The following is a 26833-nucleotide window of genomic DNA, read 5'->3' as shown; positions in this document are numbered from 1 at the left end:
AATTCTTGCTTTTTTTCCATTTAAAAAAGTTTTTTATAATTCTTGCTTTGATGCTGTGTTATCTTCCAAATAGTGATATGGAAACATCACGTGATCATTAAGTTACTGAAGTCCCATGTTGGTTTAATTATACAATGTAAAAAAATTCTATTTATCAGCAACCCTAACTTATTAGTAGAAAAATGACCACAACTCCAGACTATGGGGAAAAACTATGACTAAGGAATGTATTGTTTATTTTTTCTAGCTTTTCTTCTTAAAAAATGGGACAAAAGATCCCTACACCCTATGGAATGGGATTCTCTGAAGCAGTTGTACTGGTCACAAGAAGTGCTTATTTGAGGTGTTTTAAACAAAAACAGGAATCAATATTTCAACAAAAATAAATTTACAAGCTTGGATCTGACGTGACAGTGGTCTGAGTTAAAATTAATATTGTTCCAATGAAGCAGAGTAAATCAAGACACCTCAAAGAGGCGGCCTAGTAAGAAAATGTCAATTTAATCGTTTACTTTAGCAGGCAAGCAATTTGTAAACATTCAGTAGCGGCAGCATCCAAGTTACAAACAATTTAAAAAGAACCAAGATTAGTGATTATAATTGTTTCTTCCCTTTCCCCAAGAGGAAAAAGAGAGAGAGAGAGAGAGAGAAAGGGAAAAAAAAATGGTTTGAAAATGAATGACTTAAACACTACACACACTGAACATTCAAATACGTCCTCTATCAATCAGCCGTCTATGCATCCTCTCGGTTTTATTTAAAAAGATGTACCTACTCCTAAAATGCATTATCTTGCAATAACTTGTACGTGAGCATCTGCAATCTAGGAAGTTGCTCCTGCGCATGGATGTGCACGTATTATCTCAGTTTAGATCCCATTTGCAAAGGGAATATTTATGTCTTGATTCAATGCTTCTTTGACTTCGAGTGGCAGGGTGTCAAAAAGGTGATCTTCTACAACAAGCCCGCTTTTCTTGAGCATCCGACACTGGCCCAGCTGGGCTGGCAGGCGGTCTAAGCAGTTCCCCTTCAGCTCTAGCTGAGTGAGCTGGGAAAGCTGCCCAATTTTTTCTGGGAGGGAGGAGATGCAGTTCTGCCCCAGATTCAAAGTCCTCAACTTCACGCATTTAAACAACTGTTTGGGCAGGATGTCCACCTTGTTCCCTGTGACATGCAAATGCTGCAGGTTCTGAAGCAATCCTATTTCTATCGGAATCGTGGAAATGTTGTTGTAGCTAACATCTAAGCATCTTAGTTTCTGTAAACTGAATACTGCTGCTGGTAAGGACTCAAGCTTGTTGTTAGAGAAATAAAGCGACTCTAAATTTTTGACGTGGGTAATGGAGGGAGGAATGGTAACAATTTTGTTATGCCATAATTTTAAACAAGTCAGTCGTTTTAAATGCTGGAAACTGATGATCTCCTCAATTGTGCGGATGTTATTGGATTTTAAATCCAGTTCCTGTAAGTTAGAGAGGCTGAAAATAGCATGTGGAATTCTCTCTAGTTCACAGTTCTGGAGTTCAAGCTCAGCAACATTCATCATTTTCTTAAGGCTATTCAGTACCAAGAGTTTAGTGCCGTCATTATGAATGACTAACTTCGTAAGATGTGGGGCCACATCTGTAATGTTGGAGGGAACTTTGGTCAAATTGCTCTTCACGTGGAGAATCTTCAGGTGCCGCAGCTCTCGGAGAGATTCGAGTCCTATCATCTTATTGTTTTCGGAGTTCAAATTGCCTATCAAGTACAGCTCTCGCAGGTTCTTGAGTAGATATACCCAGGCTGGAATCTCAGCCACGTCAGTGAACTTCACGTGAAGGCACCTCAAGTGATCGCGGAGAAAGCTGAAAGCAGTCTGTTCGACTTTTGCAGGGCAGTGGCAGAGGTGCAGCTCTTGGAGATTAGTCATTTGAGAGATCTTAGCAGGAATTTTAGCTTCTGGAATCAGTTCAAGCTTTAGCACATCCAGGTCTGTGAGGTCGAAGACAGCATCAGGCACACCTGACAGCATGAACAGGTGTAACTCCTGCTTGTCCTGGGCATTGCGTGAGACGTGCTGCCTGAGTTTCTCAAATGTCCACTCATGGTTCAGACTGATTTCCCTAAGTTTGTTTTCACTGACTTCTGATAAGAACACACCGAAACGCTTGGAATACAGCTGGTCATACTGGTCTACCATGTGCAGAAGGAATGCAAAGTCATTTTTGACATCGGGAATGTCACTAAAACTGCTCTCCTCTCTGACTTTTTCAAAAGAATATTCTTTCAGAGGTATCCTGAATAACCAGAAGAGTGTGTAGAGGCAAATGAAACCATAAACACAAATTATGGATATGTAGCTGATGAGAAGCTTTTTCAACATATAAGCCATGTTGTGGGTGCACTCAAAGACCTCATAGCCAGTCAGATGCTCAACTTTTGGCTTGCAGACATGTTCAAAGCTGATCGCGTTGACAAAGTTGGCAGTATAGCAGAGAATGAAAATGAACTTGGCTGTTTTGATAACTGTCTGGACCACATAGAGCTTATAGATCAAGTCACTGTCTTCCACATGGGCACGGAACTTCCTCACTTTCTCAAACAGGGCTTTGGCCTGTTCACCATCTTTCTTATCCAGAATAGTCATGCTGGGAACTTCGATCACAGGCTTCTCAGCTGAAAATTTAAAGCCTGTTTTGTTGATCATTGGGGTGCTGGCACTGGGGCTGCCTTCATCGCTGCTGGTAGACACATGCTTTGGTAGAGTCTGGGCACCCGTTATCCTCTGCTTGTTTTCCTCTGAGTCTTCACATGCTGTCTCAGACAGCGCTTTCGTAGTCCAAGGAGATTCAAAGCACTTTCCTAATATTGAAACAAAATGTTCTACTTTGGAGCACGTTTTGGGATATTTGAACCAAAAGTTGCTACTGACCATGAGAATAATAGTATGTATAAGAGCAAGGTATGGAAAATACTTAGAATACCAGGGAAGGGCTAGATGGTAACACATCTGATTAATAAATACATATTGCTGAAAATCCAAGTTGGTTTTTCGGCCTGTTGGATCTTTCTTCTCTCTCTTTGCCTCCTGGTTTGGAAATGTAGAATCTGTGCGAGGATATGTGGCTTTGAGAGGTATGTCAGGTGTCACAGCAGGTGTGCCAAAGGAAACGTCATCTGTTGTCTGCCCATCTTGGTCTTGGTTAGTGGCTGCTTCTGTCTTCGGGATGTCAGTGGTGATATCAGTATTTCCTGGTGGTATGTGTGTCTTTGCATTTACAGGAGATGGCAATACCGGCAAGCAGACCACCTGATCTTTGGTAAGTTGCATGGTTCCCGCAAAGATGGCTACCATCAACATGACAACTGCCAGGTAATCCATAAAGACGTCCCACCATGGTTTCAGGATTCGGTAAGTTGGCTGAATGTCATTAAGTGAAGCAACTTCCGCAAGGGTAAACATTCCTGGAAAACAAGAAAGCAAAGGACATTAAACATAGTTGTTGCAAATAGCACTTTTCTTTTTAATAGGATTTTTCTTTATTCTCCAAAATAGTTGTATTGGGTTCTACAGAATCCAGGATGTTTGTGTTGGAGGCAAAAGGAAGAAGTGAATTTTGGAACTCATTGTGCTAAGAACATTGGTTACTTATCTTTTATGCCTTCATAAAACAACTGGTCTCTTTGGCTCCAGCCCAACCCATCTTCCGGCTTGTTATGGGTTCTTGTGTTAAGACTCCTTTCAGCAAGCCAGTCTCTCTGTATCTAGTCCTTCCTATACATCGTTTCCTTTACCTAGATATCCCACTCCCCATCACAAGGTTGTCAGGTTTCTGTAATCTTTTCCAGGAAGCCTTCTTCTCTGAATCCTTCTACAGGGTTCTGCACTTTGGTATGTCAGGTGTCACAGCAGGTGTGCCAAAGGAAACGTCATCTGTTGTCTGCCCATCTTGGGTGTTATGTAAGCACCCATATCAGGCTTTTTACTTGTTTTATCCCCTACTAGATTTGTTAGTTCAATAACAGGGACCATATCCATCTTCCTTCACTGGTCCATTATCTCCAGTACCTGAAGCCCAGTAGATATTCAGTGGAAGAATATGTACGATCTTGATTATCATCTTCAGCGTCACATAACTTTTCCTATCTCCATAAGGTATGGAGCAGAGCAGCAGTCCATTATGTCCAACTGCCATGACAATGCAACTTGTGCCCCAGCAAGAATACAAACTTTATGCTTCAACATAAAAAAAAGGAGATTCAGCAGAGGCATGATGGGATTCCTGTAACCAATGCTATCCTCCGGCTGTCAAATCTTCAGTGCTATGTAAGCACTGTGTATCTGGTACAGGCTTTCTGGTGGAGGAAGAAGTGAAAAGGTGGTGGCAGGGAACAAGAGTTTTACAGCTTCACACAGGGTCACCAGCCCAGTCCCCCTCTTCCTCTGGAGTGAGTGCTACAGGTGACAAGGCTAAATAACAGGATAACAGGCAACAACTCTGGCCTTGTGAGCTTTTCCAGCAAGTCACTATCTCCACCACTCCCAGCAGGGGGCCCAGTCATATCTCTCAGAACATTAACCCTTTACTCTTTCTGTTAATGCAAACACTACCTATTCTAGCACTACTAATTTTCCCAGTCCAAGTCTGGAGCATCTGGTAGGAGGAGGCATCTTACTCATATTTCTCTTTCTTTCTTTTTGCTTTTAATTTTGATGATCTTTACATAGCTGATTAGGGCTCAATGGGTGAAGGGCCACAGCAAAGTGGGTAAGACCATTGTTTCCACATTCTCTTTTTTCCTTCCTGTATCTGGGGGAAAGGGAGAGACAAAGGGAGAAGCCCCACCCAGCCTTCCATCCATCCCAGGTCCCTGACATGGGGCGTGCTCTGAGGGCACTGCTCAAGTGGTTTCAATAGTTCAACTGTTCTGAATTGCTGCCAATCTCGCCATTCCAAGCATGATGAAATCTCTTCAGAATTCACTGGCTGACTTAGTCCATCTTAGCATCTTCATTTGCCTAGATTTTCAATGCCAGCAGCATTTCTGTGGGCTAGTTGATCAATTGGTTCTGTCCTCTGTGTGGTACCAGGTATCCTCTACAGGCTCCAATGTACTAACATATTCTCCATGCGCACCTGGATATGCTGTCCACTGCTCTGTCTGAGCCACTGAGGAGGCTCAGCTTTGACACATGGACTCCATGATCAGACCATGGAGCCTGCACTTCTCTTTTGGTTGGGGTTCTGAGTCCAGCAGTTTGATTGGGGGAATCCCCAAAGAAACTTCATCTGAAGTGATCCCAGACCAGATTCTTGGGTGTGCTTGCCAGTACAGGGTCCAGCACAGTGTGTTGCCCCTATCAGTCTATGCAGATGGTGGTGGTTGCAAATACTGGGTCAGTTCTGCCTACAGCCTGTCTTGTACACAAACCAATGGGTGTTGGAGCCCATCCCAATCCTACCCACCACACACTTGGCCACGTAAACCAATGGGAGCTGCAGCTTAGTTGGGGTGACTCCCAATAACCCTCATCAGTCCCGTCCCCTGCCCTGGTTCCCATGCTTGCCAGTAGAGACAGCAGACTGATCCACTCTGTCCCACATCCCATTCAACTCACATACATGTCAAATGGCACTGAAGCCTAGTTCAACCCAACCAGCCCTACTATCCAGCCTACACACCTGCTGATGGGTGCCACTCTCTGTCTAGCTGTGCCTGCCTAAGCCCTGGTTCTCATGCTCACCAAACAGAGTGGCAACACAGGAGGGAGCCAGGAGGGAGGTACCCACTATTTCCCTACTGGGCCCACTCTCACTCCCGGATCATGCTCTCCATACTGTTCTGCAGTTTGGCTTCACAGAATTAGCCCCCCGTGCCAGCATCTGCAAGCTGATGCTACAGTAGAGCCCAAGCAACCCATACCCACTCTGACTTACACTTGTACCAGTAAGAACAGTCAACCCAGCCTGGCTTTTCCCTGGTCCAGCTCACATGAGACCAACAGATATTGTAGTTGTGTCTGGTCTGATTTGCCCCCATCCCAACTCACGCTCTCTAGTGGGAGTGGAGATTCAGCAGGGGAGCCCTCCACATCCTTCTACTAGCATTGCCCCCTCCACTGCAGCTCTTGTGTGTGCTGTGGCTTGGTGTGGCATGGCTTGCCTCACCTCAGCTGGCCTGGCCCAGCCCACCCCCAACACCATCTCAGGTTCGTGAGGGCTACAGCCTAGTCCAGCCCAGAAGGCACCCAGTCCATGTGTACTGGTATGTGTTGTGACTGAACCCAGTCTGACCAACAGTCCATTCTGGTGCTCTGATTTGCCAGTGAGTAATGTGAACTGGCCCTGCCTGGTTTGCCCCTGACTAGGGCCTAATGTATGCCACTGGATACTGTTCTTTGGCTTGGTCTGGGCTGCTCTCTTTCATGGTTCTTATGTTCACCTGTAGGGATTGTGTCCTGACAGAGGAGTTTACCAGACTCTTCCACAAGAACGTCTCCCAATGCCAGATCTCGCGCACACGGGTGGGTCCATGGGCCAGACCTATGCAGTCCACAAACAATGGCTTTTCTTGACCAGCCTTCAACCCATTCTGGTTATTATTGTTCGGTGTTACAGCCCAGTCTAACCTGTCCTACACCTATCCTGGTCCACACGAACACCAGTGGGTGCTGGGGTCAAGCCCAGTCTGGCACACTCAGCCCCAGTTCATACTTGTGGCAAGGTACGCTGCAGCCATAACCAGACCAGAATGCAGCTCCCATTCCATCCCCATGCTTACCAGTGGGAACCACAACCCAGCCAGGGCATCTCCTTAGCTGCCCAACTAGGTGTGTTCCCAGCTATACAACTTGCACATGGCAGTGGTTGCTCTGACCCAGCTTGGCCTAGTCCCTCACCTGTCATGACCTTTGCCTTTGGATGCTGTAGCCTGGCCTGACCCAGCTTACCCCAAGTCCCACCACTTGCTGGCGGGTGGTGGAACCTGGTCCTGCTGCATCTGCTCCCATCCAGTCTCATGCAATGTGGTAGGTGTGACAGCCTCGCTCGGTTTGACCTCTGGCTCCAGCCTGATTTCTGCTCTTGCAGGTGAGGAAAGTTTGGCTCAGCCCTGCCCAGTCGCCCCCCTCCAAAACCAACCCACACACTAACCAACAGCTGAAGTTACCCTGCTCAGAGTGCCCAACACTCAGGCCTGAAACACGTGCTCACCAGCAGGAGCTGTGACCCCAGTAGGGGAGTTTCCAGGTTGCCCCACTCAGCCCACTCCCTGACCCAGATCTCACATGCTCCAGCAGGTGCTATGCCCTTGCTTGGCATAGCCTGCCACTCCATCTTGGCCTTCGTGTGAGCTGGAGGATGTCACGGGCCGGCCCGCCTCACACCCTGTGGTAGGATACACATGTAAGTGCTACAGCCGGGACCTGCCCAATCTGAATACAGCCCCTGCAGCTGTGAGTGTCAGTGGGCTCCATGGTCACACCTAGCTCAGTCCATCACCACCCCAGCTCTTGAGCTAACTAGTGGGACTTGTATTTCCACAGGGTTGGGCCCACTTATCCCCCACAGAATCTACCCCCAGACCTGGTTCTCTTGTGTGCTGGTTAGTGTCATGGCCCTGCCTAATATGACCTGTCCCCTGTGGTGACATTCAATTAGGTACTGGGATCAAGCTTTGTTAGGCCCCCAGCCCTAGCTTTTGTGTGGGATGGTATGTGACAGTCATTGATGTTCTGCACGAACAAGCCATCTCAGAACTCCCATGTGGGCTGGTCAATCAGTTTGACCCAAACAGATCTTATGGACTCTCCCCTCCAAACTACCACGTCTCAGTCCCCATGCTTGCCAGCAAGTTCAGTGACCCCCTATCACTGGGAGTCGCACAGGATTCAGTCCTCACTTACATGCACATTGGCTTTATCTCTAGGCAGCAATTAAAATGTTGGAAGTCTAATATTTTGGGTGTTGTGGGTTAATAAAATGGCTCCATTTCCAAACTGCTCTATAATGTTACAAAGTTCATCAGAATTCCTAAAAATTCCATTAGATATTACTGAAGGCTAATGAAAATGTGGGAACAACTGGAATGCAAACATTGCTGGTGGCAGTGTGAGTTAGTCTAGCCACATTGGGAAATGTCTTGATACTGTCTATGAAAACCATATATGTGTATATTCCGAGAGCCAGAAATTCCATTGTTAAGTATATCTGTATGAGAACATACGTGTTCACGAAGAGACCTGAAAATAGAAGCTCCTGCTTGCTCCAGGAATGTGTTGGGACACCAGAGAGGCTTAGCCTCAGCCCTGCCTCAAGGCATATAAAGTTGGTTGCAGTTCCCCATTGATAGGAGTGGTCTGATCTTCCTGAGCACAAGGGACCAAATGTATTATAGATAAATGTGTGCAGAAGTAGCAATACATGATGTACAAAAGCTCTGGCTGGAAAAAGCCGACTATCACAGAGGGAACACAAACAGAACACTGCCTGGATTCCATTTCCCCTTCACTAAGCTTGTCTTAGTTGCCAAAATATTGCTATCTATCTCTGATAGATGAAAAATTTAAGTTTTAGAAGTCAAAAGTAGAATCTGGACTTAAAATCCATCTAAGGCCAAAGCATGTGTTTTTTCTCCCAGATAACATTGCCTGCTTTTCATTTGTCACATTTGCAATGATTTAGTTTGCAAACTATTTTCCCATATGATCTAAATGAATTTTCACTGTAGCCAAATGATTGCCCTGAAACAGGAAAAACTTGAATGACCTCTCTGAGCTAGAGGAGTGAAAGGGCTAACAGAATCTTTCAACTCCAAATCATCCACATTTGCCAGCTATCTTGATTAAGTTAGCTGTTGAAGGAGGGACTTTGTCACTATTGTCCTTGGCTTTGAGGAGCTAGCACAATGAAATTATATAATCACCACTACCTAAAAGCAATCTTGGGTGGCATTCATGCCCTCAGGATTCAAGAAAACCACCTGCCATGTATGAGGATGAATGCTGAGATAATGTAACTCATTCTTACCCTCATGAGTTCCCTGTCTAGTCGAGAATAAGTGGTCACTGTGTAATAACAATATAGTAAGAAAACTGCTCTTGGTTAATGAGAAGTACCCATGAGGCCCAGGACAGAATACTCAAGTCTGTACAACACTTCACAAGAGAGGGGGTTTTTAAGCTAAGACATGAAAGAGGTGTAAGACAAGAGGGAGGTGGATTCAAGTTCCACCGAATAAATAACTGTGAAAGCAGACAGATGTGTCAGGAATTACCCATCAGAGGAGCTTGAAGTGATTCTAGCATTAGCTTCAGTGTTATTCCACTCTAGCCATATATAGATAAATACATCTTACAAATAAGCCAAGGGATGGACAGCAGGACATGGATGACAAATACAGTCTTAACAGAGTCTTCAGGCCAACCAGCAGGAAACCAGCACCTTCCTGCAATGTCTCATGTTGAGCATAATTGATGAAATAATGGTTTGTTATCCTCTTTTACTCATTAACACTGGAATATGACACATACCCTTACTATCTCCCACGGAGTGATTTAACTACTAACTGAATTTGATGCAACAGCACTTTGAAAACAAGTGACATAGAGTAGTTACGTATATAAAATATCTTAAATATGTATTCATAAAACACATTATGATTCTCTGGTGATATTCTAACGTGCAGTTCTATCAGTAAGAGAGCAGCTGCTTGCTTTCTGAACCTGTCTTGAGCAAGTCCTACATCAGGACTCACAATGACTATCAATGGTGATCGGGGGTTCGTTTTCATTTTTTAATCTGAGGAAGGGAAGGAATGCTTAGTAAGCATTCATGCACGTATTCTTTGGATTTCTATGGCACATCCATTGTGAAGGCCATAACGAGTCATAAGAAAACAGATTTCACATTCCAAAACTCCTCTTAATTGATGATACACATCAAAGTCAACTTAACCTTCTTGTAAGCAAACATATCTCGTGGAAGTCAAGGAAGCTTTTTGCACTGGAACTGAAAGGCGGAAGTTATGGGATTTTGGTTTTAAATCAGAAAACAGCAAGGATTGAATTTAAAGTCTTTTATGATTACAAAGCTGTTTTCTTATCTGAAAGGAGAGCCAGTGGTAATTCAGTAACCAACAGAAAAGGTTCAATAAACTAGGTTCAAAATGTAGTCAACCAGAGGCAGTGGTTGTGGCACATCACATTAAGCCACTGCCTAGGACACCTCCATCCCATACAGAATACCAACTCGGCCAACTACTCATGTGGGAGTCCCTAGCTCCCGGCTTAGGCTGGCCTAGACCTGGCTGCTGTGGCCGTTTAGAAAGTGAACAGTAGATGGAGGATCTTTTTTTCCGTCCCTCCAGTTTTCAAAGAAATAAACAATTCTTCAAAACAATAAATTAAAAATTAACAAATCAATAGCTAATAAGTTCTGAAATGAGAAGCCATAATGGCTGTAAAATACGTTAAAAAACAAAACACCTGGATTTTACATAATGAGTGAATTGTACTAAACTGAATTTTCCCTCAATACAAAATATTCCCTCAATGTCAAAATAATGACATTAAACCTCAATCTTCGCTTATTTCACTGCCTAAACTGGCTTTTAACAGAAACGTAATGCTGAATGTCGATATGGTTGGGGCCTATTATAGATATTCACATTAAACCACATTTTAAGTTTAAATATTCTTTGGAAAGTGAATCAGCCAATGGAAGATCTTTCTCTGTCTTCCCCCATCTCTCTAACTCTATCTTTCATACAAATAAATATATCTTAGAAAAACAACAGAGCACAATCCTGACTGATATTCAGGTAACATGGACTATAATTTTGTTTAATTCACATTTGTCAAATGTATGTAACTCAGTGTCTTTTGGAAAACTCTTGTTGTTGATATTACCACAAATACAGCAGAATTCAGAACAAAATAATGCGATCACCTAAAGTAAAACTTTAATTTAGATCCATTAATGCTAGGAGATCTTCAATAGCTCTGATAAAATAAGGAAACCAAATTGTTTTGAAATTGTAGAGATGGGTTTAATGGCTAAAGATGCAAATGGTTAATTTCTGACCCAGTAAATTACTAACTTTGCACTGTATTTCTTTAGTGTTCTCTAAAAATCATTGTGATCAGCTTTCTTAGTTACATTAGGAAAATGGGAGAAATACAAGACACTGGTGAACATCAGATTCTCAAATCCATTCTCCATTGAAACAGGCCAGAGAGCACATGAAAGTTTATAAACAGCTGAGAGACTACACCAACGCCACAAACAAGAGTTCCCCAGCACTCAGTGCACATACAAGCACCCATATACGTGCACCCAGACTAAACACACCACACCCAAATCAGATATAAAAAATCCACATGGTTAAAGAAAATAACAAATCTCCAAATGCAAAGTGTTAATGACTTAACTTTTTTAAAAACAGAAATCTGTATTATCAACATTGTTAGCAATTATGAATAGACACTAAAATTACATGGGATACACTACAGTAGATATAAAACATTAATTTTTACATATTACTTCCTTTTAAAAGATATAAGAAACTACTCTTAAAAAATACTTGCTTCTAACACTTTTTAGTTAGGTATCTAAATAATAGCTGCAAAGTTTTAAAGGCAGAAAACACTAGATTAATATGCTGGCACTGTACCACAGCACATGCCTCTGTAATTACTTCTTAGATAAAACCTGCTAATACCAGACTTCAGGTTGGGCAACATTTACCTATGTTTGCTTACTACTAAAGACTTCTTATAATTAGGTGATAAACCTAAAAGCACTACAAAAACTTAGAATTTGTAAAATGTAAACAGAACTTAAACCAGTATATATTTTAGTATCTCTTTTAGGCTTTATCTCAAGAGTACTGCTATTCTCACAGAGAATCTGCTTTAAAGCTTATAAGGAACAGAACTTTAAATAAATGTTGAAAACTCTAAAGCAAAGTATCTTAGGAATTAATACAATGTATTAATATACTTCTGTGAATTATTTTGATTTTTTTTTCTTCTGTCAATTCTAAAAATCAAAGCTGTCACTGGAGAGCTGGAGAGTAAAGTTTTATTCATGGAAATCACAAAAAGAGGCTCTAACTCAATGGATTCCACAAGCATATCAGCTTACCACTATCATCTCCTTAATTATGAACTCAAGCCAACAGAACCTCAGAGGTCCTACTTATACCCTCTACTAGAAATGATCTTATTGAACAGATATTCATAGGCTATTTGCTCCATGCCAAATACAAAATTTACAGATCGGAAAGGAGTATAACCTTTAAAAATAAGTAAGAGCTGCCCTTACTGAGAAAGTAACCAGAGAGGAAACATAAAAGTAGCAAAATGGTAATGATCAAAAGTCTGGCAGCTAAGAGACCCTAGTACCAGCAGCTTGTGGAAAGGCACAGACACTTAAATCACTTGTTAAGACACTAGTTAGGACACCCACAGCTGAACGCTTCTGACCTTCTGTCCAGGCTTCTGACTCAGGCTTCCTTCGAATGCACACCCTTGGATACATCAATGATAAGGCTCAAATAACTCAGTTCATGCCATTTACATGGGAAACCAGATTAAGTTTCTGTCTCCTGGCTTTGGTCAACACAGTCATGCTCACTGAAAACTATTGTAGAGTGACCCAGCAGAAGGAAGGGGTGTGTGTGTGTGTGTGTGGTGTGTGTATGTGTGTGTGTGGTCTAAAGACTTTTTTTGGCATTCAAATAAATTTACCTCTTAGTCTCATTTTCCATAAGCTTTTTGAAATACCCCTTTAAAAAATCTTCTTCAAATATTTTAATGGAAAAATTCTGCTATTTTTCAGAAATAATTTAACAATCACATACTTTTAATTATGAATGTGTAATTAATCTTTGCCATACATTTGGGTGACTCTATAAACTTTTCAGTTTCATAAATATGAACAACATGAACTTCAATCTTTTTCATATATTGAAGTGCCCTCACAAAGGCTCCAGAGAAAGCTCAAAGTGAAACATGTGGTTAAACCTTTCCAACTTCCTTAGGGAAGCTGTACTTGCATTTCTAAGCTCCCAGCTTCTCTTCATCTGTATGCAGTCATATTAAAGTCAAGTTTACTATTTTCCTTTTAAGTCTACACACTATTTTTTTTTTAATTAATATTTAGCATTATATGACAGTTTCATAGGCTTTGGGAATCCCCCTCCCCCTCCCCCTCCCCTCCCCCCCTGGTGGATTCCTCCACCTTGAAGCAGCATTACAGTTCAAATTCAATCAAGATTCTTTCCTTGCAAACATATATTAAGCATGGAGTCCAGCTACTTGTTGTCCAGATGGGTTGAACAGTTTCTTGGGGAGACCATTTCTGGTCCGAAGTCAGAGCTGGTATAATATCATCACAGTCAATTAAGAGTCCCAATATAACATCAACAGCAATTTGCAATATTATGGAATTGACATAGTTTTGAGTAACCAGTATGTTAAAGAAAAAAAAAAAAACAATAAAACAAAAACAAAAAAAAAAAAAACACAAAGAACAAAATAACAAAAAAACAAGTCCTAACCACAACCTATGATTAGCTCATTGACATCTCAATTTTAGTTTATATACAGGACCGGACCGGCTGCTATATACCCCGAAAAGGCCACTGGGTACCATTCAGCTGTCTCATGTCTATTTCATTTTAGTATTTAGCCATTTGTTGTGTTGAAGTATAATTTTGTTGATCCTGGCAGATTTTGGGATAATCCAGACTGGCTTTTAACTCTAACAAGATATTTGTCGACATTTAAGGTGCAGAACATTTTTTTTTTTTGGGGGGGAGGTGTGCAGGGAAATCCTCAACACCATGGTGAGGAGAAGTCTACACACTATTAATACTGTTTCTTTTGAATATGCTGGTACATGGTTGAAGCTAGACCAGGTACGGTGACCCTGGTTTGGTAAAGATTCCCTGGAAGCACTGGGGTACTTTGCCCTGGTGCTTATCTTATCACTCCCAGGACTTCTCCAAGTTAGCACAAGAGAAAGCTATCCAGATATTAATACACACTCTAACCTTTAATAGGTAGTTTATTTAACTAAAAAGTCTACTTGATAGCATTTTATATTCCAGCCATTAGGGACATAAATGAACAACAAAAACAACAACAACAAAAATCAGGCAATAATTGCTGTTACATGTGCAGAACTGTCAGTCCTTTGTGCCTACACAGTCCTTTGAACTACTCTCTTAAAGGGGAGATTTCTTTTATCTACCTGTCACTAAGGTGTGGCATAAGACAGACATCTAATAAAGGCTTATTAAAGGATGAATCACAGACTTACAACAGCATTTGAGGACAATGTACAGAAGACACAGAACTAAAAAAAAAATGCCATCAGTAAGAAAATGTCTACTAATTATGCCAAAGTCCAAACAATCAGCTTTGACAGGCATTTCTCAGTGTCCAGATGGACAATACATCACGGTTCTTGTGGACATGTTATTCTCGAGCTAACTTCCTCTGAGAGACCATCTGCCGGCAGTTTGGCTCATCATTCAGCAGTCTATGGGAAAACAAAGCCACTTGTGGGACTGAGACCCGATATCTAATAGGGGGTCCTTGGCACATGACTCCATAACATGAGAGTTCCAGAGAAGGAGGCTCTGTGAAACGACAAAGCTCTGAGCCTCAGTCCTCCCCCTTGGCCTCATGGGGTTATCTGCCCTTCCACACAGCCAACAGGGGCAAAGACAGGGACTGATGGTGGTCCCTGGGTTGAGGGATGCTGAATCTGTCTGTGTTGTCTGTCAGAGTCAGTAAACACTCAAAGCACGCTAGTGTGTTGAATGCGAAGCCAGCACCCTGTACATACTGGCTCTCGGTACAAGCTGTTATTTACCCTATCAAATATAGTGTCTCACATAAAGAACCCTATAAAAATTCAGCATGGCCACATGGTGCTGGGCTTGTTTTCATGATAAACAGCTATAAAGGCATGGAACCCAGGTGTTCTCCCTTTGGCTTCTGAGAAAATCATGCAATTTTTACGTAGGCGTTAGAAGCACCTTTCCTGGGCCTGGTGTAATGGCTCTGTAGCTAAATCCTCGCCTTGCACATGCTGGGATTCCATATGGGTGCTGGTTTATGTCCTAATTGCTCCACTTCCCACCTAGCTCCCTGATTGTGGCCTGGGAAAGCAGCTGAGGATGGCCCAAAGCCTTGGGCCCCTGCACCTGTGTGGGAGATCTGGAAGAAGCTGCTGACTCCTGGCTTCGGGTTGGCTCAGTTTTGGCTGCACTGACCACTTAAGCAATGAATCAGCAGATGGAAAATCATTCTTTCTGTCTCACCTTCTCTCTGAAAATCTGCATAAATGAACCTCTTCTAAAAAAGCACCTTTCCTGAGTCAGTCTTCATTTAACTATTGACTCATTTATCCTAATGTTAGCACTGTGCAGATTTGGGGGAAAAGCCTGGGAGGCAAATTCTGACATCTTTGTTCTTTTTACCCAAAGTAGAGAGGAGGGCAGAGAACTATCCAGCTGATCAACAGCAAAGACTTGCCAAGAAGAGGAACGGGCAAAAGGAGATATGGTGCCAGTGAAAGTCAGGGGCTGGGAAGGGAGTAAAATGAAGGAATGTCTGAGCCTATTAGACTGAAGAAGCAATATCAGAATTTAACAGTGGATTATATAGGGAGGGCAGAGGAGAAAAAGATGTCAAGAACGACTCACAGGTGTCTTTTTTTTTTTTTTCTTTTTAACAAAGTCAGATTTGCAGAGGAGAGACAGAGATCCTCCATCTGCTGGTTCACTCCCCAAGTTGCCACAACAGCCAGAGCTGAGCCGATCAGAACCCACAAGCCTCCTCCTCCAGGTCTCCTGTACAGGGTCTCAAGGTTTTGGGCCATCCTCTACTGTTTTCCCAGGCCAAAAGCAGGGAGCTAGGTGGGAAATGGAGCAGCTGGAACACGAACTAGTGCCCACATGGGATCCCAGCACATGCAAGGCGAAGACTCAGCCATTAGGCTATGCGCAGAGCTTTCACATGTCTTTCAATTTTCCATTTCATTGTTCTGTCCCTGCTAATTTAGTCTAGTTTAAATGATTTTATTGTAGCCAAATCTTTTTCCCCCAAGACTTTCAAATCCTTTTTAAAAGCAGGTAGATTATTTGTAAGAAATAGAACGAAGGGCAGGCACTGTGGGTGCAGCTTAGGACACAAAAGTTCCATGGCAACCAGAAAGCTGCATCAGGTCCTGGACACTGTTGACCATCCAGCTTCCTGTAGTACACTTAGGAAGGTGGAAGATGATAGTCCAAGTGCTTGACTCCTTGCCACTCACATGGGCAATCCGGATGGAGCTGAGGCCCCTCGTTTCAGCCTGGCCCAGCCATGGCTGTTGTAGGCTTTTGGGAAGTAAACCAGTAGATGGGAGATCTTTCTCTATGGCTCTGTCTTTCAAATAAGCCTTTAAAAACAAACCAACCAACAAAAAACAGAAGTACTGGAAGAGAAAGGTAAACAGAGAAAAAAAAAAGCAAATGAAAAAAATCAAAGAAAAGAAGCAATGTGGTGCTCTGAATGAAGCTGCCCTTGGGATCCCCACATTCCATCGCCAAGCGCCTGGGACTGAGTCCCACCTGGCCTCCACTTCTGATTAAGCTTCTTCCTAATATGCCTGAGAAACTGAATCCCTGCCACACACATGGGAAGATCAGCCTGGCCTTGGCTTACCATAACCTTGGTTTCTATAGATATTTGGGGAGTGAACCAGTTGATGGGAGATATCTTTCTGTCTCTGTTACTCTGCCTTTCAAATTAAAAAATGAATGAGAAATACACAGAAAACCTTACAGGCAGAAGTATGCCATGAAATATGAAAGGTTAGATAGGTGGAAAGATATCACATTTTATGTAAGTATACAGGTGATCACTTACTACCCTATTCATGTTAATAGAATCTGTTTTCTGCAATAACTAGACACTAGAAAAAAAAAACCAAATAATTCACTTCACAAAAAAATTCCATTAATCCTTTTAGGGAGAAAGGGAAAGGCAACCTAATTTCATTCCTTATTAAGTTTTCCTTAGGTCAATATTAAAATGAGTTTACATTTTATAAGTAAACAATAGCCAGTCTCCTGGGTAACATTGAAGGTGAGGCAAGGATACAGGGTAATTATATGAGAATGAAACCAAATACGTTAAACCTGCACTCAAATAGTAAAATTTATTTACAAAAGCATAAAGTCTCTTTTAGTGAACTAACTGAACACAGACTTTCAGCTCTTTACACATTAGTAATCCAAAGGATATGATGGTAATTTAAGAAGGGGTGGGTGAGACCGGCACAATGACCCAATGGCTAAATCTTTACCTTTTAAGTGCCGGGATTGATCCCAAATGTATGCTGGCTCATGTGCCAGCTGTTCTACCTCCCGCCCTGCTCCCTGCTTGTGGCCTGGGAAAGCAGTGGATAATTGCCCCAAAGCCTTGGGACCCTGAACCCTCGTGGGAGGCCTAAAGAAGCTCCTGGGGCCCAGCGGCGTGGCCTAGTGGCTAAAGTCCTTGCCTTGGATGTGCCAGGATCCCATATGGGCGCTGGTTCTAATCCCGGCAGCTCCACTTCCCATCCGGCTCCCTGCTTGTGGCCTGGGAAAGCAGTCGAGGACGGCCCAAAGCCTTGGGACCCTGCACCCACGTGGGAGACCTGGAAGAGGCTCCCTAGCTCCTGGCTATGGACTGGCTCAGCTGTAGTCGTTTCAGCCACTTGGGGAGTGAATCATCGGTTTGAGAATCTTCCTTTCTGTCTCTCCTCCTCTCTGTAAATCTGACTTTCCAATAAAAATAAGTCTTAAAAAAAAAAAACAAACTGCTGCCAATTGTCCCATGGTGGGAACACACAAAATATAAACAAACATCACTTTTAATTGAGTATATTGTTACTTACTCTTTGCTTTCAAATTTTTATTTGTTTTTCATTTATTTAAAAGGCAGAGAGAAAAGATCTATCAGTTGGTTCCGTCCAATGATTCACTCCCCAAGTGAGCCGCTTCGGGCTGATACGCGCCGATCCGAAGCCGGGAACCAGGAACCTCTTCCAGGTCTCCCACGCGGGTGCAGTGTCCCAATGCATTGGGCTGTCCTCAACTGCTTTCCCAGGCCACAAGCAGGGAGCTGGATGGGAAGTGGAGCTGCTGGGATTAGAACCGGTGCCCATATGGGATCCCAGGGCGTTCAAGGCGAGGACTTTAGCCGCTAGGCCACGCCGCCGGGCCCGAGACGTTTCTTTAAATATTTATTTGAAATGCAAACAGAGAGAGAGAATATCTTTGATCTGCTCGCTCACACCATTCTGGTCTCCCATGTGGGTATCAAGAGCCCAAGCATCCATGCCATCTTCCACTACCTTCCCTGGTGCCTTAGTGGGCAGGTGGGTTGGAAGCACAGCATCTGGAGCTGGAATCAGTGTTCCAATACAGGATGCTGGCATCAAAAGCTGTGGCATAGCCCACTGCATCACAGCAACAGCCTCAGAAGAGCCGCTTCCTTAAAGAGCGCGCAGTCTGACCGTACAATTCCTTATTAGTGTTTTCCTGACTGTTCCTTGCCATGACCCAGAGGAAAAGGGAACACTTTGGAAAACTGAGGAGCACGAACAAAGTCAGATCCAGGGTCTCAGGTACCATGCCAATGAGCTGACCTGCCAGCCATCATACAATACCCATTCCTCACACATCTCTTGCAATTCAGTCTAACTATCAGAGCTTGGAACTAAAGTAAAGCCTAAATCTGACAAGTGATAGAATTTGTCCCTTAGTGATGTGATAACACTTGATTGATGAAATGTTATCTTTTTTTCAGCCTCATAAAACAGTAAGTAGAGATTACAAACCAAGAAACAAGTTGTGGCTTTGTGTAATTTATCACATGACAGGTTAGAGCCATAACAACATCTCATATCTTGATGGATTAATATCATTAGAGAGGCTGCACATGCTAATATTTATGAGACTGAGAGTGACTGTTCCATCAGTCACCGATTGGTTCTCATACGACACAGACACTGTACTAGGTCCTGGAGACTTGCAGGTGACAGTCACTCAGCCTGTCCATGACAGACTTGGTGAAACCTTTGTCATCAAGCAGCCATCAAGTTCATAACCCTTAATATTTTCAACACATGCTTGGCTTAGGTAACGTGCTAGGGCTAGGTGATAGGCATATACACTAAGTAGGAGAGACAGATAAAATCTTTGCCTCCCTAAAGCTCAAAGATCTGTTCATGTTCACCTTGATAGATGGAAAAGATCACTATGGCCACTCTGCCCAGAAAGCTCTGATAACCAACACCAGCTATATGCAGTAAAAGAAAATGTAATTCACCACCTAAAGTGAAAAACTTCTGAGAGTGCCAAGTGTTAAACAAGGTGGGAAGCCAGGATAAACAGGGAATCTCCCAGGAAATCTAGGTCACTTCAGGTATAGGCATGTGAACTAGAAACAGATCTGCCACATCATGTAAGGTTGATGTACAAACACAAGTTCAGGTTTCTTTTTAGGCAAGTAATCTGTGGACACACCGTATCTGAGACGTTCCACAGCTGCAGTCTACTCAGAGTGTCTCGGGAGAGTCTTTATTACTTCATGAAGAGAGACTGTCTTTTGTCATGATAGTATGTGGCATATTACACATATCTTCTAAAAGGAGATATAGAACCTTAAGAAGAGATGAAACAGATATAAACAATGTCAACAAGTCTTTTCTACATTCCCCTGCATCAGGATACACACAGCAAAAGATGGTATTTGTATTGCCCACAGTGGGAAAGAGCTGTGGAAGCTTGCATTTCACCAAGTGTGTATGCATATTCATTCTCTCGCTGTGTGCCTGGGCTCACTGTTCAGAAGACAGACCCAAAGGATACACACAATGATAGCTGGTGCTCCTTCCCACATCTGAGAGTGAAGAATGCAAGATGGCAGGACATAAATAATCTCTCCGCTGAGAAAATACATCATGAATACTATCTTTCAGAAAGTGTTTGTAAGCTGGTGATAAGATGAAGTCCAAAGCTGTACTAAATGTGAAAATCTGAGTGATGAGACAGAAAGCGTAGAGAGAAATCCTACGCTATCAGCAGTAATCTGTGTAACCTCCTGGGCTTCGAACTTCACTACAAAAGCAGTGGCCAAGGACAACAGCTACGTGTTGTTTATGTTCTTAACCACAAAGCGTACTTGTCTGGAAGGCGGAAAAAATCCTATTACCTACTGACGACAGCTCCTGAAAGTCCCAGAATTGATCCAGATCTCCCAGATGGATTTTCTAATGAAAATGGCTGTTCTTGGAGAACAAGATCCCTTAGCATCATCCTGCAGAAACTCATCTCCATTCCTACTTTGTGGTACCTGCTGTCGTCATCCCTGCCAGCTCAGTGAGGCCCTGATGCCCACCTGGAGATGATATTTCCCAGTGTGACTTCAATCTTGTGTGAACACGTGAAGTAGCTAGGCCCATGGGACATGAGAAGTTCAACTTCCTAGTAATTTCCACAAAAAAGGCAAGGTATTTGATTTGGCCTTCCTCTCCCCTTTTTCCTGTTGGTTAGAAATGGGAATAGCAGGCCCAAAGTTAGAAGCATGTGCAGTGTGGCAGGGCTGTCTTGCCAGCCCTTGGCTAACTCTCTTCTGCATTGCTCTGTGAGAATGAAAGTTAGCCTCCTTATTTAAACCTTATTTAAACCATTCTATTTGGAACACTAATTTAAAAACACCCAGATGAAAGTAACTAGAAATTGATAATGGCCTGGGATGTCAATGGAAGATTGGGTTCCAGTGTTTGGGTTCCAGTACCTATGTGGGAAACTTGGAGATGCTCCTGGCTCCTGGCTTTGGACTGGCCCAGTTCCAACAAGTGAACCAAGCTCTTTGTCTCTCCTCCTCCTTTCTCTGTAATTGTGCTTTTCAAATAAATAAGTCTCTGAAGAAAAAAAAACCAGAAAGACAGGTTTGAATTGATTTATTTGCTCGTGATCCTGATCAACAATGAAATACTCACAAATACCACAGAATTTACAGTGAAATATTGTATCAGTTTTACATTAATCAACAATAACTGGGGCCTGGTGTGATGCCTCAAATTGGTAATCTTCCCTCCAAAAGCGTTGGGATCCCATAGGGGCCACCAGTTTCCATCCCCGCTGCTCTACTTCCCATTCAGCTCCTGCTTGTGGCCTGGGAAAGCACTGGAGGATGGTCCAAAGCCTTGGGACCCTGCACCCACATGAGAGACCTGGAAGGGGTTCCTGGCTCCTGGCTTCAGATCAGCTCAGCTCTGGCTGTTGTGGCCATTTGGGGAGTGAACCAGAGGATGGAATCTCTTTTTGTTTCTCCTCCCCTCTATAAATCTGCCTTTCCAGTAAAAATAAAATCTTAAAAAACCACAAAGTACATGAAAATTATACAGTAGAATGTTATCATAAATACATAAAACTTTGTAGACTGCAGAAGCTATGTTTATACAAAAATAAAATGACAAAATAATAACAATGCTAATAGGCTGAGATCTGTTAGAGATAAATGTGATGGACAATTGGAATAAAGGCTTTCTCCAGGGTGTCACAATTATTCACTGCTGACAACTGTCTCAAAGGAAAGGCGGGAGCTTGCAACTTCCTGGAGACAGGTAAACACAGGAGCCACCTGAGACCTGGAGCAAACGTGGAGATGGGTCTAACCAGGTTCAGAACAAGAGGGCCCTTCGAGGTTTTTCAACAGAAAAATGAATGCAGGCCTCGGAAAATTAAGACAGGAGGTATTTCTAGCCAGTGGGCTCAGGAAGAGGTCAACCCTGCCAGATACCAATCAATCAGTAAGGAACTCCTGAAGGGTTTTAACAACGGGGGCAATGAAATTGGGGTCCTTTTTAGAAATAACTCTACCCCAGGTGTGGAAGTGGAACTGGAGAGGAGAGACTTCAGGCAGGGAAAGGAATGAGCAAGTTTCTCTGGAAGGAGGATTTGCAGATCAATTTACTTTTCAGTTTGCATAGCTTGGAAGGTACAACAAAGATAGGCAGAGAGACCCGGCAGCCATTTGACACGGTTCTCCAGGCAAGGCTTTGGGATGGAATTGGATTCATGACTAATCTGAATACAGAAGCCAAGATAACCCAAAGAAACACTTTGGGAGGAAAAGGTCCAAGGCAGAATCCTGGGGATCACTAAAATCAAGGGAACAGGAAGAAGAAAAAGATTCAGTAACAAAGTAGGAGGAGGATGGGTCTGGGAAGAGTGAGAATACTGGTAGGGGAACCAAGTAAGCAAACACTTGTTTGAAAAATTTCTACACAGTAATTACATATCAAAAACTAATTGTGGACATTAAGGAGTACAAGAGACTGCTAGATGTGGAATCAAAGAGTCACTCAAGGCTCTGGCTTGAGTGAGGGAGGACTTAGTAGGAGAATGAGTATCTGCTTCTTAGTACTTGACTTGGGAGGAGCTAGCACTGTGATCCAGAGGATTAAGCAGCCATTTTAAAGTCCCAATTTGAGTTCCAGCTGCTTCAGTTTCCAATCTAGCTCTCTACTAATGTGCCTGAGAAAGCAGAGAAGACAGCCCCTGTACTTGGGTTCCTGGCTTCAGCCTGGCACAACTGCAGCCCAAGCCACTGTGGCCATCTGGGGGTGAACCAGCAGATGGAAGATCTCTCTGTCTTTCTCACTCCACCTTTTAAATAAGTAGATAAGTAAGCAAAATAAACATATCTTTTAAATAACAAACAATCCAAACTTAGGTTGGGAGAAAGCCAAAACCAGGAAGCCAGAAAGCAAGAAGAGAATGCAGGTTTAATAGAAGGTGTATTTTTTTTTTGTTTAAAGATTTATTTATTTTTATTGGAAAGTCACACATACAGAGAGGAAGATCTTCCGTCTGATGATTCACTCCCCAAGTGACAGCAATGGCCAGTGCTGTGCCGATCCGGAGCCAGGAGCCAGGAACTTCCTCCAGGTCTCCCATACAGGTGCAGGATCCCAAAGCAATGGGCCATCCTTGATGGCCTTCCCAGACTATAAGCAGGGAGCTGGATGGGAAGTGGAGCTGCCAGGATCAGAACCGGTGCCCATATGGGATCCCAGCACGTTCAAGGCGAGGACCCCAGCCACTAGGCCACGCCACTGGGCCCTAGAAGGTGTATTTTTTTTTTTTAGATTTATTTCTTTATTAATTTGGGAAAGTTATGGAGAGAGAGAGGTCTTCTATTTGCTGGCTCATTCCCTAGATGGCCACAGCTACCAGGCTGGGCCAGACAAAATCCAGGAGCTTCTACCAGGTCTCCTACATAGGTGTCTAGAGATTGCAAGTGACACAGCTGAGATTAAAGCTGGCACTTGTATGAGATTCAGTGGCTTTATTCACTACACCATAAAACTGGCCACATAAGTATATTTTTTTGGCGGATGGAAAAGGAGTAAGAAGGTAGAAGTTGAAAACAGTAGAGTAGGGGGCCAGGAGGTGGTTCAAGTCCAAACCCACAATACTAGTGTCCCATATGGGCACTGGTTTGAGTTCTGGCTGCTCCATTTATGTTCCAGTTCCCTGCTAATGCTCTTGGGAAAGCAGCAGAAAATCGCCCAAGAGCTTGGGCCCCTGCCACCCATTTGGGAGCCACAGATGGAGTTCTAGGCTCCTGGCTTCACCCTGTGGCACTGCCCAGGTTGTTGCAAATTTGGGGAGAAAACCACTGGATGGAAGATCTCTGTCTCTTCCTCTCTGTAAACCCTACCTTTCAAATAAATAAATAAATAAATAAATAAATAAACCTACTATCTGTTAAAAAGAACAAAAATAGAGTGAAAAAGTACAGATGTTTTTCTGATTTTGAGCATGAAATCAAATCCCATACAGGTGGTAAGTTAATTTCTACCAAGAGCTATACCTCAAGTACACAGCATGCTTCTACGACCTCATAAATGCATAAAAACTATAGGGTTCAGAATTCTGTGAAAACTCTTACCAGGACTGGCATATATATAAATATTGTTTGTTTTTCCCTGGTAAACTGGTAAACATTAACTTTGCTAACTACTAACTTACTTGTCCAGTTGTAAAACTTTTAAAGGTTCTTTTCAAAAAAACACCAAAGCCAGAGGGTGGGGGAAAGAGATGCTTAACAAAGTAACTCCATAGCTGTACAACTTAAAGCTCCCCGCACCCCTAATCCAGGCTCCCATGGACGTAAGAGAATAGCTCTGAATGTGTTCAAGTAATCCAAATAATGTCTGAGTTTCTCAGTGCTGAAACTCCCTAGAAGGTCAAGCATTCAAAGAACTCAAAGCAGATCACTCTGGGAGGAAGAAGGTGGGAAAGGAAATATTTATTATTCCTAAGGAGGGTGTCAGTGACCTGACACAGCTTCATTTCCCTGGCTGCAGTGTGGAGGAAAAAAGATGAGGTAAGGAAGGAGACTGTGGACACTGCTGGTGTCTCTACGTGGCCCTCTTAGGCTGCTGAATTCAACATCAAGGCTACTGCAAGACATCAAGGCTACAGGGCAAGACAGGAAGAAAAGCCTCCCCACTGAGTAACCCAGCGCTCATGTACCAGAGCTCTTTAAACGATCACATCCAGCCTGAGCAGGGGTATTACTGTTCCAGCTTTACTGGGAAGAAACTAGAGTTCAGAAAGTTTGAGCAGTTTGAGGTCCTACAACTAACATATGTTGGATACAGATTCATATCCAGATGCAATCAATCTCACCAAGACAATATCTGTGCCCTTCAGTTTATTCTCTAAGATAGAGATCAATTCAGATTAAATGTTTCCAAAAATCCATAAATCATTAGAAGGCACTCTTAATGAAGGGAGAGCAAATGCTTGTGTCCCAAAGGCTGCCTCAGGACACAAGGAGCAACGTTTAAAATGAAAGTACAAACTTGTTGCCATTTCCCAATGGAAACTCAAATTTACATCATCGTCTGTGCTCCACCTAATCCTATCCTTTCAAACTGCCGGGAGATAAAGAAATGCCATCAGCAACAACCAGGATCCCGCAGAAACAGAAGAACAGTAAACTTCCTTCGGGACTAGGGAGAGGAGCTTTCTCTGGTCCTTGTCTGCTTCCAATTTTGGGTCCCCACCCCCTCTCGTAATAACCATCAGGAGCGCTCCAGAAACCCCTCAAAACAAACAAACAAACAAAACTAGAATAGATAGACAGAGAACAACAAGGAAAGCTTAGAGACAGACAGGAAACGGTCAGCGGGGATGCACTTATAACTCACTGGGTGGGACACAAAGATTAGTTACTCCTCACTGGGGTATGGAAGATTTCTCTGCACACCCCTCCTAAACATGCTCACCTAAGCAGTTGACATATATCCTGTTAGAATTATAGAGTCAGACCACCTGAAAAACAGCCAGGTTTAGCGAAAACATGCTTCAATGCTATAAACTGCTAAAGACTAAAATTAAAATAGGCATGAGACAGCTGAATAGCAATCTATAGCCATTTTAAGGTGTATAGAACACGGTTGAATATAAACCAAAATTGAAATGTCTATGAAGACGTCACAGGTTGTGGTTGGGAACCTGCATTTTCCTAGTAACATATTAGTTAATAAATACCATGTCAATTAATGTCACAATGTTGTAAATGGTTGGAAATATTATGTTGGGGCTTTTAATTGATTGGGATGATACTCTGCCGGCTCTACCTTCAGACCAGAGATGGTCTCACCAACAAACCATTGAACTTACCAGGACAATAAGATGCTGGACTTTATGCTTGGTAAATACCTCCAATGAAAGAATGTCAACTGAATTTGAATTATGGAGATGCAACAAGGTGGAGCAATCCGCTGTGGGGGGAGGGTGTGGGGAGGAGTGGGGGGAATCCCAGTGCATAAAAAATGTATCACATAATGCAACGTAATTAACTAAAAAAAATGAAAGGCAATAAAAATATGTTTTAAAAAAAAAGAAAAGAAATGCCATCAGATCAGCCAACAGTTAAGAGACTGTTGCAATAGGAAGACGGAACAACAAAAATCAGAACTGGAGAGCTACACAGAATCAAAAATAGCCCCTATGAGTGTCATCATCTCAACTGTCACTTATCAGGCCTAAAAGCATGAGTTCTTGTTCAACATGAGTTTATAAAGATCTCTTTTTTCACTTATTCTGAATTCATGCAATACAAAGTATCACTGTAATTTTTAGAGTACAGAGGATCAGGTGTTTGGTGAAGCTGTTAAGATCCTGGAGAGCTTAGACTGGAGGTCTGCTTTGGCTTCTGACCCAGCACCCTGCTGCCAGGCACCCAGGGGGACAGAAGAAGACGGCCTGGGGACTTGAGTCCTAGCCACCTACCTGGGATACCCAGCCCTAATTTGCATCCCTGGGCTTCAGGCTGACTCAGTCCAGGCTGCTGCAGGCATTTGGACAGTGAACTAACAGATACAAGACATTTGCCTCTGACTCACTATCTCCACCTTTCAGATAAATTTAAGAAAAAAAAAAAAAAGTAAACAGCCTAGATTAGCCAGTTCTTAAGTACAAGGTTAAGTACTGATTTCTACTGTCAATAGAGTAGGAACCTCAGCTATGATTTTACAAACATTAAAAGACGGACTAAGGGACTCAAACGTAAGAGTCTCAACTTGGTTAAAAGATTTAGCATGCTTACTGTATTTTGTATTTCTACTTTGCCAAACTTCCCTCAGTGCTCTGAAAGAACGCACTATTGAAACTTCATATATATTCTCTGCCTTTTAAACCAGGGGGAAAACTTCTCGAGAAAATATGTCTACTTATTCCTTTTAGTCAGGGGAGTCATTAGTTACACAACCAAACCTGC

General features: G+C 42.9%; 1 protein-coding gene across 1 annotated transcript in view; it reads right to left on the bottom strand.

Moving 5' to 3' along the window:
• Window positions 1-482: 482 nt before the first annotated feature.
• The window catches only part of LRRC8D (leucine rich repeat containing 8 VRAC subunit D), a 41267-nt gene continuing 14916 nt past the window's right edge, over window positions 483-26833 (bottom strand). The window contains exon 2 of the mRNA XM_058658992.1: window positions 483-3447. Coding sequence (XP_058514975.1) covers window positions 869-3447 — 2579 coding nt within the window. The 3' untranslated portion in view covers window positions 483-868. The remainder of the gene's footprint in view (window positions 3448-26833) is intronic.

This window comes from Ochotona princeps, chromosome 2 (assembly GCF_030435755.1).
Source record: "Ochotona princeps isolate mOchPri1 chromosome 2, mOchPri1.hap1, whole genome shotgun sequence".
Lineage (NCBI taxonomy): Eukaryota > Metazoa > Chordata > Mammalia > Lagomorpha > Ochotonidae > Ochotona > Ochotona princeps.
The sequence above is the reverse complement of the archived record's forward strand: the minus strand, read 5'-3'. Positions and strand labels throughout refer to the sequence as shown.